Consider the following 14,444-nt stretch of genomic DNA (forward strand, 5'->3'; position numbering starts at 1 on the left):
TAATAATATGTATATATATTTATAATATATATATATATATATATATATATATGTTGTAGTGGTTGCAGCAAGCAAAAAACTTACTGCTGGATTTCAAGGAAGCACTAGTCACTATAGCCAAACCAAGGAAAGGTGGTGAGAATGAGATAGACAGATGGGAGCCTCCTGTTGGGGGTTTCTTTAAAATTAATAGGGATGCAGCATTAAGTAAATCTCTTGGCAAAATTGTCATTGGAATTATAGTACGAGATAGAGAATGGAAAGTAATAAGCACAAAAAGAATGCAACGAGAATTTTTTAATGATCCACTTCTGGCTGAATCCTATGGAGCTTTACAAGCAACTATCTTTGGCAGAGAATTGGGTCTGAGAAGAATTGTGTTGGAAGGGGACTCTCTTCAAGTGATTAACAGCATCACACAGCATGATTCAACTTGGAATTGCGCAGGGATGATCATATCAGATGTAAAAAACTATTTATCTTATATTTTTTGAGAGATGGGATGTTAATAATGTGGCTCATTGTTTAGCCAAAAGTGCACTAGAGTTAGAAGAGGACTCTATACAGATGGAGGAATGTCCATCTTGTATTCTCGCTTTTCTTTGATGGATTAATTTATCAATACATATTTATTGTTTCAAAAAAAAAAAAACTATAATATGATGATCTTAGTTTTTTCCCCGTAATTATAATACGGGACTGATATTTCTGATGATGTATGTATATTGGCAATGCCATTCATTTGCCCTACTTTGAAAGCCAGTTATATGCTTTCTCTAGCGTATATATGGAGATCACTCTTTGCCATAAGTTCGAGACAACACCTACAGATAAGCTTGCGTCATGAACCTTGGAGATATCCGTCTGCGTACCTCGGCCTTAACATAATTTGCTGGAAACCGGCCTCGTTCGTGTCAATGCATGTATCATGCACAGTCTCGTTTATATCGATCGCTATTTTGATTCTTTCCCCCAAACAGGATCTGGCACCTATTCTTAAGGACTGGAGAGACGCTCTTCCACCTCTCCCTTTCCTTTTCTCCTCCTTTCTGTGTCGGTCATTAGGAGAAGCATTACATTAATTCCCCGAAATAGATCGGTATTATGATTTCTTCTTTTGGACATGGCGGTAATTATCGGAGGTCTTGGCCTTTTAGAAAGAGGAGGAGTTCACTGGGAAATCTTAGATTGCACGAATCATCAGGCTCGGAAAACTATCCAGAAAATGTGGTCATAGTGATGGATGGGATGGAAGAATTCACAATCGAGGCCACAAAATGGGCTCTTGAGAATGTTGTTGTTCCTGGACGTTCTGTTCTCACTCTCGTCGGTGTAATGCCATGGCTTAACATTCCACGTAAGCGCTGCATATATATAATATATATATATATGGTTATCAACTAAATAAATTAATTATTTGCCTTGTATTTCATCCTAACATGGAGAATTACTGGGCTTTTTCTAGTTTATTTCAAGACAGCATGGCTTGATGTTCTGAAGCCGCCTAATGTGAACGAGAAACGAGAGTTGGGAAGTGATGCCAGAAATCTAAAACTTCAAGCAGTCGATGAACTTTGCAGAGCATATGGGGTACGTCCATTCAACTGATCTTAAACTCCCATAAATTTTGATTTTGATTTTTAATGGTCATTAATGATATATTATTGATGTTGTTAGTACTACTGCTAACTGCTACACCTTATTTGAAAGATTAGAGTTACGAACTTTACTAAATTTTTGCAACGTGGAATGTAGGTTGTGGCACAAAAAAAGGTTGTAATGGGTCATCCCTCACGACTGTTGGCAGTTGAGCAAATCACGTGCCTTAATGCGACATGGGTGGTGTTGGATAGGTAGGTTAATTAGCTAGAATAGTTCAAGATCGACAGAGACATGAACAAACTAGCTAGTTGATTTTAAAGTTGTAGTCGATCTTCTTTAATTTAATTTTAAGTCATGACATGAATATTAGGTGTTAGGTTTATTTGTTTTTGACCTAATTAGGCGTAATATATAGGTTGCTTTGCGTTTCATGGTTTCAGACATCAAAGAAAGAACAGTCAATTTTATGCTAAAAAAATCCCATGCAATATGGTGATTATGAACGATGGAGGAGGGGCTGACATGATTAGAGGCCTGCCGACGATTAGTAGCGGAGAGAACACTCCAGTCGAATCACCAGCATCAGTAGTACCCACTCCAGAAGTTATCATCTCCATGGAGTTCGACGAAATTCTCAAGGAACGAGCTCATGAATATCAGGATAAAAAATTGAGGGGAAGTTTTCTTGTTGAAGCCAATGCTTTGAGAGACCAAGCTGGCCGGCAGGAGATATGATCGATGCATGCATGCATGCGTGCAGATGGTTTAAAACTAAAATGCCTGTAGAATGAGACAATAAGAGATCATTAGAATGGCTTTGTAATAAAAAAATTTACTATCATGCATATATGATATATATGGCGCCTTGGGCTATTTATATATATTGCCTATATATATATATATATGTTGTACAATATAAAAAGAGTACATGTACTCTTTGTGCATGGAATATATATAGTGTTATTTTTTGCTTTATATGCTCTCCTTCACATCTAACTTCTAAACTCATATATACATCCTAATATATATATATATATATATATATATTGATCTTCATTATAAATATCATCAAACTGATCAATTCCTCTCCGTAATAAAGCTAGCTGTTATATCCTCTTAAGAAGGAAAAGATCATCAAGATCCGTTGTACCTGTTATATATATATATATATATATATATATATATATAATAAATAATCTTTTCCTTTTTTGGAATATATTCAGCGAATTTTTCACTCGATACAACCCGAAGTACTCGATCCTTTTACTAACAAATTGATAAGAATTCGTATATGTTTCTAATTAAAAGACTCCGGAACATGATGATCATGAGTCCATGCAGGACAACAACTGCAACGACGTTGGTCTCGAGCCTACCAGCTTGTTCCCATATTCTTAATTGCTCCATATTCTCCCTGGACTTAAGTACAACGTGAATTCCAAAGTTGGTTTTGTCATGTGTTCGATCGGCAATCATCTCAAATCTGCATATCCCTGGCGAATTAGATGCTCAATATATGCCACCTCTTGCTAGTCATGTAAGACGATCACTACTTTTTAAATTTGTTAAATGATTTGTAATGATTTTCAATAATAAAAAAAAGCTGATGAACTATACAATTTTATTCATGTTTCTAAAAAATATTGAATTGATGATGTGGCATGTATGCACGATCCATACTATTTAGTGATAGAATGGTTTCTGGAAGGGTAATTCAGGCCCTAAAGAAAGTAAGCCCGTACGTTGGAAGGCTCGAGCAATGAGAATGCATTATATATGAATTCATGTCATATTAGTTAAAATTTGAGGATAAAATTTGGGGTATAAGATAAAATATAAAATTTTCATCTCATCTCATCTTATCATTACACATTTTTTAAATTTCTATATAAAATATAATAAACAATTCAATTTTTTCAAATCCCAATACACATTTTTCAAATCTCAAAACAATAATAGTATTAAAACATAATATTTTAAATTTCAAAATAAAACACAAAATTCTCATTCTATCCCCCAAACTTACCTTTAGTCAATTCAATGAGAATGTTTGTCAATAGAGAGATAAAATATAAGTATATTATAAAATGCATAGCTCTTGATAAAAAATTAAAAAAAAGAATCTAACGATTATTTAACATTTGATCTACGGATAGAGGTAAGATAAAGTATAAGAGAGTGGTCTATTTGTACAGTTAGAATCATTTAATGCGGTATGGTTCGTGGCATGATATAATTCGACGTAGATATAAATAATCTGGCTCGGTTTGAAAAACAAAAGAGAGTGGTCTACTCTGTAGCATTATTACCGAGTCATGATGCATATATAATCAAATGAAAGACTTTCTGCTGAGAAGAAAAAAAAATAAAGTTGAAAGACTTTTAATTCTCTTGTGGCACAAAGACAATAACAGCTGGTATGATTTGATTAAATTATCTAATTTTATTTCATCTCATATAATTATTATTTTTTTAAAATTTTTATATAAAATATAATAAATAATTTAATTTTTTAAAATTTTAAAATAAAAATAATATTTTAATAATATTTTATTTAATTTTTAATAATATTTTATTTTATTTTATGTTGATGGGTCGATAAGGCCGAGACTCTAAAGACGACAAATATTTTATTCCATGCGGACGAGACAAATGTCCAAGGGCAAGCCATTCCTTTACCAATCATGATTCATGTAATTATGGATTTAAACACTATCTTTTATATATGTAATTGGGTCAAATTTCCATTTCAGTAAGTGCTTTTGAATCCATGCAATATCCATATATTCTACCCATTATGGAAGCATCATGCTTGCATGCTTGCCCTAATTGTCTTCAACTTAATTATTCTTCAATCTGGTGATCATTCGATGATAAAAAGAGAAATGGACAAAAGCGTGGCTGGCTGCTAAGGGTATGACTCTAATAATTGCATTATTGTTGTTTTATATATAGTTAATAACCTTTTTGGATGAATGGCCAATTAACTTATCCAAATATATGAATCCCTTTATATTGTCTCTTTGTTCGCAATAAAAATCATTGAGGAATAGTTTCTAATTGAAATTCTGATTATTTAAAAGTTGGATCATAACCCTAAGTTAAATATCAATAAAAACAAGAACTGCATATTAATTAATGATAAATAACAACTTTTCAAGAGCATTGATTACATATATTATGAGTTTCATATACCCAAATTGACCTTGTTCCGTTCGAATAACATGGGCAAGAGTTAAGACGTTGCTTTTTCAAGGGGAATAGCCACCATGGCCACCACCTCCACCACTCCCACCACCACCTCCATATCCTACCCCATGTTCAACTCCAACACCATAGCCACTGCCACTACCATAGCCGCCGCCGCCGCCGCCGCCACCACCATAACCTCCACCTGTTCCTCCACCACTTCCATATCCACCTTCGTGTGCTCCACCAGCATCATAACTTGTGCCACCACCGCCGCCACTCCCACCACCACCTCCATATCCTACCCCATGTTCAACTCCAACACCATAGCCACTGCCACTGCCACTACCATAGCCACCACCACCACCACCACTACCACCATAACCTCCACCTATTCCTCCACCACTTCCATATCCACCTCCGTGTGCTCCACCAGCACCATAATTTGTCCCACCACCACCTCCCCCTCCATAGCCAGCCCCATGTTCTCCTTCTACACCGTAGCCACCACCGTGACCTCCCCCTTCACCACCTCCATAACCAGCACCATACTCCCCTCCTACACCATAACCACCACCTTTTCCTCCACCACTGCCACTACCATATCCAGCTCCATGATCACCACCAGCTCCATATCCGGCACCACCTCCTTCACCACCTCCGTAACCAATACCATGCTCTCCACCTGCTCCATATCCCACAACACCACCACTACCGCCACCCTTTCCTCCTCCACCACCACCACCATATCCTACCCCATGTTCACCACCAGCTCCATATCCCCCTCCTCCTCCTTCACCACCACCGATCCCATATCCAGTTCCTCCTACACCATAACTGCCGCCACTACCACCACCTCCTCCGTATCCTCCACCATGTCCACCAGCAGCTCCATAGCCTACTCCACCTCCTTCTCCACTACCGCCTCCACTACCATAGCCACCAACACCATGTTCCCATGAGCCTCCATACCCAGAGCCACCTCCTGATCCTCCACCACCATACCCGACACCAGTGCCATGTACTACATCATGGCCAAACTCGGGAATGTGATTAGGTCCTTCACGAGTGAGGAGGGCTCTAGTTGCAGAACAAATGCCTAAACCCAATAACAAAAAGACAAAAATACTAAGAACTTTGTAATTAGCCATGAGAATGAGTTTTTATCCCATGACCACAGCTTCAAATGAAAGGGAGGCTTGATATATATATATAGGGAGAGAATGGGGCTCCAAAAGTTCATCCATTGAAAGAGTGGTTGAAGCACATGCAATAGAGAAGGTGGATGTCCATACAATTTGGCCTAACATACGCACGGAAGAACATGATCACTCAAGACTGGTTACACTCCTAGTGTATTTATGCTGTCCTCCTTATATATCTAACTAAATTTGGAAATCATTTTCAGAGTCTGAAGTTTGTGAAACCCCAATTACTTCTGCTTCTGCTTTACCTCTTAACTGGTGCTGACGACTGCTGACTCAATGATCCCTTTACAGTACTCAGTAGGTAATTAGCTAGCTAGGTATCATCTTTCCGAAGAGTTGTTGCTTTACAAATTACAATATGTTTCCTCAAACTGTTTCTTATTTTTATCATCCAATGGTTATGTTACAAATCACTATATTCTTGAGCGTGATTTTCACAATTTACATAATAATTTGTTACTTCATATGCTAGCTGTTAAATATAACTCACATACTAAAGATAATTGAAAGTATCCATCAAATTACACGAGCTGAAGATTATCTAATTAATATATTTGTCATCGGGTCCCTGCATATAAATATATATATATATATATATATATATATATATACACACACTAGCAGTAGTAATGTCCAAGGGACGTTTGCCTAATTTTTATTTTATTTTATTTTTATCTAGTGATTGAGGAAGTGTTTTTTTAATGATGTTGTGAATTTTTTATTTTTTTTAAATGTTTATGATGATTAAAAAAATACATGAAAAAAAGAAAAGAAAAATAAAAAAGTGAAATACACATTCAAGACATATTATCATATTTAAATTATGTTAAAACTCTAATTATTTATATAGTTATACTTTTTTAAAAATAATTAACAAAATTTCATTATTTATTTAATGATGAAAGATTAGTATTTTATAAATTAAATTTGATAATTTATTTATGATATGATATTTATATGTTAATTATCTATTTTAAATTAATTTAAATCAGTATTTAAATTTTTACCATTTGATCAAATTTAGAGAGTTATGATGAAAGGTTAGATTTAAATCCTAAAAAGTTTCCTTTTCGTCTCACTTTCTCTTTCTCCCTCTCTCACCTTTTTTTTTTTTTTACCTAGTGATTAAGGAAATGTTTTTTAATGATGTTGTGAATTTTTTATTTTTTTAAAATGTTTATGATGATTAAAAAAATACATGAAAAAAAAGAAAAGAAAAATAAAAAAGTGAAATACACATTCAGGACACATTTTCGGACTACTTTTTCAATAGCTGTAACAGTTTTCTTTAGTTAATTAAGAATATTATCATATTTAAATTATGTTAAAACTCTAATTATTTATATAGTTTTACTTTTTTTAAAATATTTAACAAAATTTCATTATTTATTTAATGATGAAAGATTAATATTTAAATTAATTTAAATCAGTATTTAAATTTTTACCATTGATCAAATTTGGAGAGTTATGATGAAGGGTTAGATTTAAATCTCAAAAAGTTTCTTTTCCTTTCACTTTCTCTTTCTCCCTCTCTCTCATTCCGCTCAGCCACGGCTTCTTTCTCTCACCCGATCTCCTCCCTCAAGCAGCCATGCACCACCGTGGGTGTCACCGACTACGTCACCGGCTTCCCCTCACGCCGGCGAGCAAACCCTACCATCGAAGCCCCTTGGCAGCTCCTCCCTTCGTAGCACGCGAGCAACCCGAAATGGGTCTCAACGCTTGAGCCACTGCGCCATCGCACCACCACTATCGAGCTCATCTTCCTTCGGCAATCACCCCCATGGACCCAAGCCACCGTCGAAGCCCCCATGGTAGCCCTCGTCTCCCCGCAACTCCCTCTCCCGCATGGGTCTCACACAATTTCTCCACCATACCGCTGCCATACGTTGTCCCCACATCACCGCACCACCACCATCGAGCTCCTCTTCCTCCGGCGACCACCCACATGGATCCAAGCCGCTGTCGAAACTCCCATGGCAGCCCTCGTCTCCTCGCAACTCCCTCTCCCGAAATGGGTCTCTCCGTTTATTGATCATTATATATAATTCAATTAAGATATTGTATGTGGTGATTTTGTGATCTGTTGTGGTATTTTGTAATAATTTTTGTGATATTTTGTGGTGATTTTTGGAAGAATATTGCTGTGAGGATGTAGAGATGTATGAATAAGGGAAGCGTAAAATAAGAATACTATTTATCATTGTTCAATACTATTCATCAGACGATATACACTTTTAAATGTAAGGAGATATATATACGCACACATATATAAAAGGTTAATTGGCATCCTATTATAGTAAGGTCGGCAAGGATAGAAGCGTCAGATCGGCCAGACGACATTAATTAATTAGTTCATATTTTATTATTATTATTATTATTTTCTGTTTGTACTATTTATTTGATTCAGTGATTACGCTGATCTTTAGAATGGGCTTGGTTACTTTGAAATTATTGGTACTTGTGTAAAATCCTGTATAGCGTAAGATTTTCTAATTGATAAAAAAAAAGCACGTTTGCCACATTTGTCAAATTGAAGAAAAAAAATAAAGTGTAATTTCGAATATTAAAATAGTCTAATGTATAAATTATTATTTATTTATGTTCATCTTTAAAATGTACAGTAAAATTTCATCATTTATTTAATGATGAAAAATTAGTATTTTATAAATTAAAGTTGATTTTTAGTGTATGATATAATATTATTCTCTTAAAAATGTTCAGTAAAACTTTATCTTTTATTTAATGATGAAAAATTAATATTTTATAAATTGAAGTTAATTTTAAGTGTATGATAGAATATTTATATTTTAATTATCTATTTTATGTTAGTTTAAATCAATATTTAAACTTTTACCGTTAGATTAAATCTGAAGATTAAAGATGAAAGGTTGGAATTTAAAACCTAAAAACTAATATTTTGCCTCACTTTTCCTTTCTCCCTCTCTCTCATTTTCCGTGCACGATTATGGTATTACGTTGCATATTGACATTCACATGGACGAACCCAAAAAGAAACAGAAAAACCAAACAAACATGTGGAAAAAAAAAAAAGCCTCTTTACTGTTCATTACTATTCATAGTTACTGCTGATGAACAATAATTAACAGTTATAGGGATATGCGAGAAAAAAAAACATGCGGAAAAAAACAGCATCTTTACTGTTCATTACTGTTGATGAACATTAATGAACAGTAACAAGGATATGCTCTTTTAAGTTATAGGAAGATATATAATATGAGTCATTCTACTCATCATCCGGCCTACACCACATATCATGCATACTTGATTTTTTATTTTTTTCTTGCTAAACTAAAGGAATTCTTCTATTCATTATTCATACACTATAAATTTAATAAGGGAAAAAAAATCATATGTGGTCATGTGTGGTGAAGGAATGATGAGTAAAAGAATTATATATATATATATAATATATATTCAAAGTGAAAGATTCAAAAGTAGAAATAAATTAATACTAATGAATTACGTTAATCATATATATTATTTAGCGATTAATTATTATGGAAAAATTCTGATACATACCTATTTTTTCAGTAAACAATTCATGAGACTTTTATGAAACTATGATGTATAGGTTATCATCCAATAAAAAGGGCAATACACTACAACAGAATGTGCCTTTTGTGACAGAGGAAACTGTCACAAAAAAAGGACAAACCGTCACTAAACATATTTGGTGACGGTTTGAAACCGTCACCACAACCGTCACCTAAAGTGCGTCACAGAAAACATTTGGTGACGCTTTACTGTTCAACCGTCACAAAAAATATTTTTAGTGACGGTTGGAAGTGTTCCGTTCGGTACAACGTTCGAACGTTCATATTTTTGTGTCGGTTATAAACTGTCATAGAAAATAACATTTGGACGTAAAATAAAACGTTCGGACGTTATACCCGACCGATTGGCGTTCGAATGAGATAATTTGATGTTTGCTGAATATCGTTCGAACGTATCATATTTACATTCGGACCTTCACCCGACCGATTGGCGTTCGAATGAGAGAATTTTACGTTCGTTGAAAATCGTTCGAACGCAATATATTTACGTTCGAATGTTAATGCGTCCGAACGTTAACTACAATAAACGTTCAAATATTTGTTCGAACGTAAACGTAAATGTTCAAATGTAGCGCGTATAATGTTCGGACGTTATTTCGAAAGTAAACGAATGAGCGTTCGAATGCAAGTTCCTTGTTCGAACGTTAATCGCTTTACCGTTTGAACGGTTTGTTCATTTTAGCGTGAATACGTTCGAACGTACAGTTTGACGTTCGAACGATCAAATTGTATTTACGTTCGAACGTTTGTTCTGTGAACCAACGTTCGAACGATTTTTATTTACATTCGAACGTACAGATCAGAAATACTAATTTCATAAAATTTAAAAACATAATACCAATGTTATATCATATTACATACCCAATTAATAATAACAATGTCTTATAAAAGCACAAAATTAGATATTAAAACTAGTCAGAAATATTGATAAAATTTATTTCTTCTTTTTCCCTCGCCCACGGGGATTCTGTTGCAACGACATAACAGGCTCCAATTGCACCATCATCTCTTGTTGCACTTGCTCTTGCACTTCACTGCGTATTCTTTCCTCTTGGTTTCTCTGTTGGTCCTGCAAACGCGTCTCTAAATGAGACTGTCGTTCTAAGAGAGACTCTAACTCTTGCTGTCTCGACCTCATATACTCATTCTCACGCCGTGCAGCTTCTAAATCTGCCGTAAAATTATTAATTAAACGTGGAAAGTAGCGAGTAACAAAAATGTACAATACAGATAATATAATCTCAAACTGTCCACACTGGACAATTCAGGAATCAGTGGACACATAAATATACACTGATTCCCAAACGGGTCTAAGGGTATTTATGCAATGTCACACGCATCTAGCAAAAAATCATACTAACAATGTCTCCATGTTGTTTACATTAACAATGTCACATTCAAGTAGTATTATATTGTTAAATTAAAGAGAGATTGAAGATAATTATGTGACCCTAAGTTTCGTGCCTTGTACACAACGATGGAGAATTATCTTGAAGAAATGTTTAAATTTTAGTATAATTACTTAACCGTCACAAACTGTCCGACCTTGACAACTCTCAAGGCCGGAGAGACTATGACAGTCAAGCAATTAAATTAAAATTCCAACATTTCTTCAAGATAATATTCACTCGTTGTGTACAAGATCATCATTCTTAAAGTATAATTTTAATTGATATACTTAATTTCAAATGTTATACTATAATTTTAATTATTATAATTCGTAAATAGTTACTTTTATTTGTTATTACTTAATTTCAAATTATATTATCACATTTTAGTTAAGACAGTCAAGCAATTAGACTAAAATTTAGAGATTATAATTGATATATATAATTTTAAAAGTTATTATATAATTTTAATTATTATAATTTTAATTATAATTTTAATTATTATTCACAAAACATGTATTAACAAAGCTTAAGGACAATATATTTGTAACAATGTAAGCATATTCAAACGTCATTTACAAAATATTATGTGACCCTAAGTTTCGTGTCTTGTACACAACGAGGGAGAATGATTTTGAAGAAATGTTTAAATTTTAATCTAATTACTTAACCGTCACAAACTGTCCGACCTTGACAACTCTCAAGGCCGGAGAGACTATGACAGTCAAGCAATTAAATTAAAATTTCAACATTTCTTCAAGATCATATTCTCTCGTTGTGTACAAGATCATCATTCTTAAAGTATAATTTTAATTGTTATACTTAATTTCAAAGGTTATACTATAATTGTTATATATAATTTCTGAGATTATTATATAATTTTAATTATTATCATTCCACAATTATAATCTTAATTGTTATACTTAATTGAGTGAGTTATTTATTTATTATAGACAATAAGTATATAATTTTTATATAAGCATCTATTCGATCCTTATTTTCTTTCTCTTTAGTTTATAATAAATAAGTATATTTACTTAATTCCAACTCTACTTATTTAGTAGGTTCAAGACTTTTTTATTGAAGAGTATTTTAAAGGTTATATTAAAATTTTAATTATTATCATTCTTAAAGTATAATTTTAATTGTTATACTTAAATTTCAAAAGTTATAATATAATTTTAAATATTATAATTCTTAAAGAGTTACTTTTATTTGTTATTACTTAATTTAAAATTATATTATCAATATTTAATTATTACTATTATTAAAGTTTCTTATTTTAATTATCATACTTAAATTTCAAAGGTTATAATATAATTTTAATTATTATAATTCTTAAAGAGTTACTTTTATTTGTTATTACTTAATTTGAAATATTATTATCACAATATTTCAAATTTATATTTCAAGATATTTCTAATAACTCACAAACTATTTACAAACTATACAAATAATAATCACAATATATTCACAATAACATTGTATATATTCACAAAACATGTATTAACAAAGCTTAAGGACAATATATTTGTAACAATGTAAACATATTCAAACGTCATTCACAAATAATAATTTAAATTGCTCAAGTTCATATCACAATATATTCACAATAACACACAATATATTCACATAATATATTGTCACATGTATTAACATATTCACAAAATAATATGCCACATGTATTAACATATTCCATATCACAACAAACTTTACAATAATTCACAAACTATTTACAAACTATACAAACAATAATCACATTATTCACAATAACACACAATATATTCACAAAATAATATGTCACGAGCATGTATTAACATATTCACAAAATAATATGTCACATGTATTAACATATTCCATATCACAACAAACTTTACAATAATTCACAAACTATTTACAAACTATACAAATAATAATCACATTATTTCAAGAGTAAGCATAAAATCACATGCAACAACATATTGATAAAGTTTAGAAATATACCTAGCACTCATATTGTTCTAGCCTCTTACAAATCAAAATCTTCCAACTTTCCAAAACAACCAATCCTTCAAAAAAATACAATACTAATTTATTAGAAATATTCTATAACAAAAACACAATATAAATATCATAAAATTCATAAAAGGACAATAAATTAAAATTTTTTCTTACCAAGACTCAACTCTCTCTCACTCTCTAACTAAACTCTCTCTCACTCTAATCCTCTCTCTCTCTCTCTCTCTCTCTCTCTCTCTCTCTCTCTCTCTCTCTCTCTCTCTCTCTCGGAGAAGAAGAAGAAGAAATGATCTGTTTCTCCCGTGCGCGTACTGATTATGTTCTAATATATAAGTTCATACGTTCGAACGTTTAAGTTGTACGTCCGAACGTTATATTCTTTTCCCGCCCAGAACGTTTGGACGTTTAAAATACACGTTCGAACGTAACCTTCTTCTAATGTAACATAAAATGTAGCGGGAAAGTTCCCGCACTTTCCTTCCCTATGTTCGAATGTAGCACAATTTTCCGTTCGAACGTTCTAAGATTTTCAGATGAACGTTCGAACGTCTAACTAAGACGTCCGAACGTACATTTCATCAAAGTGTTGCCATATTTGAGCGGGAAATTTCCCGCACTAATTTAACTAACGTTCGGACGTTAACAGATTTGGCGTTCGGATGTACATAATTTTCTGGTGATTTTCATTAATTAACGTTCGAACGTATAGTATAAACGTCCAAACGTCTGAATAATCACGCAGATACCTTAATCGAGCGGGAAATTTCCCGCTCTTGGTTTAACGTTTGAATGTACTATTCCTACTATACTTATTAAATGAGAACATAAATCATGTATATAATATATAAACTATACCATATATATATAAATCTTAATGATATATATTAAATTGTTATTTATTAAATTCTAACTTATATACTAACTTATAATATAATATATATATTACATTGTATATATCTATAATACTAACTTATAATATAATATATATATTACATTGTATATATCTATAACTATATACTACATTGTATAGTATGATAGCATAATACTTTAAATGAGAACATAAGTGTATATAATATATAAACTATACTATATATATAAATCTTAAGGATATATATTAAATTGTTACTTATTAAATTCTAACTTATATACTAACTTATAATATAATATATATATTACATTGTATATATCTATAACTATATACTACATTGTATAGTATGATAGCATAATACTTTAAATGAGAACATAAGTGTATATAATATATAAACTATACTATATATATAAATCTTAAGGATATATATTAAATTGTTACATATTAAATTCTAACTTATATACTAACTTATAATATAATATATATATTACATTGTATATATCTATAACTATATACTACATTGTATAGTATGATAGCATAATACTTTAAATGAGAACATATTAATTCATCAATAAACACCATAAACTCATAAACTATTCACAAAATTTACAAA

At 32.2% G+C, this 14,444-nt stretch overlaps 2 protein-coding genes across 2 annotated transcripts; one reads left to right on the top strand and one right to left on the bottom strand.

Annotated features, from left to right (window-relative positions):
- Positions 1 to 1,010: 1,010 nt before the first annotated feature.
- On the top strand, positions 1,011 to 2,577 carry LOC109019698. Its single transcript, XM_019002049.2, has 4 exons — positions 1,011 to 1,357; positions 1,466 to 1,590; positions 1,756 to 1,853; positions 2,043 to 2,577. Exons 1-4 carry the CDS (start codon positions 1,105 to 1,107, stop codon positions 2,335 to 2,337), a joined length of 771 nt encoding a protein of 256 aa, XP_018857594.2. The 5' UTR covers positions 1,011 to 1,104; the 3' UTR covers positions 2,338 to 2,577.
- A 2,276-nt stretch (positions 2,578 to 4,853) lies between these two features.
- Positions 4,854 to 8,038, bottom strand: LOC118347688 (glycine-rich cell wall structural protein 1.8-like). The gene is made up of 2 exons (XM_035687714.1): positions 7,789 to 8,038; positions 4,854 to 5,890 (listed from the first exon to the last, which is right to left on the bottom strand). The coding sequence occupies exons 1-2, from the start codon at positions 8,036 to 8,038 to the stop codon at positions 4,854 to 4,856; spliced, it is 1,287 nt and encodes a 428-aa protein (XP_035543607.1).
- Between the last annotated feature and the right edge of the window lie 6,406 nt (positions 8,039 to 14,444).

The sequence above is a fragment of the Juglans regia genome, chromosome 2 (assembly GCF_001411555.2).
Source record: "Juglans regia cultivar Chandler chromosome 2, Walnut 2.0, whole genome shotgun sequence".
Classification (NCBI taxonomy): Eukaryota; Viridiplantae; Streptophyta; class Magnoliopsida; order Fagales; family Juglandaceae; genus Juglans; species Juglans regia.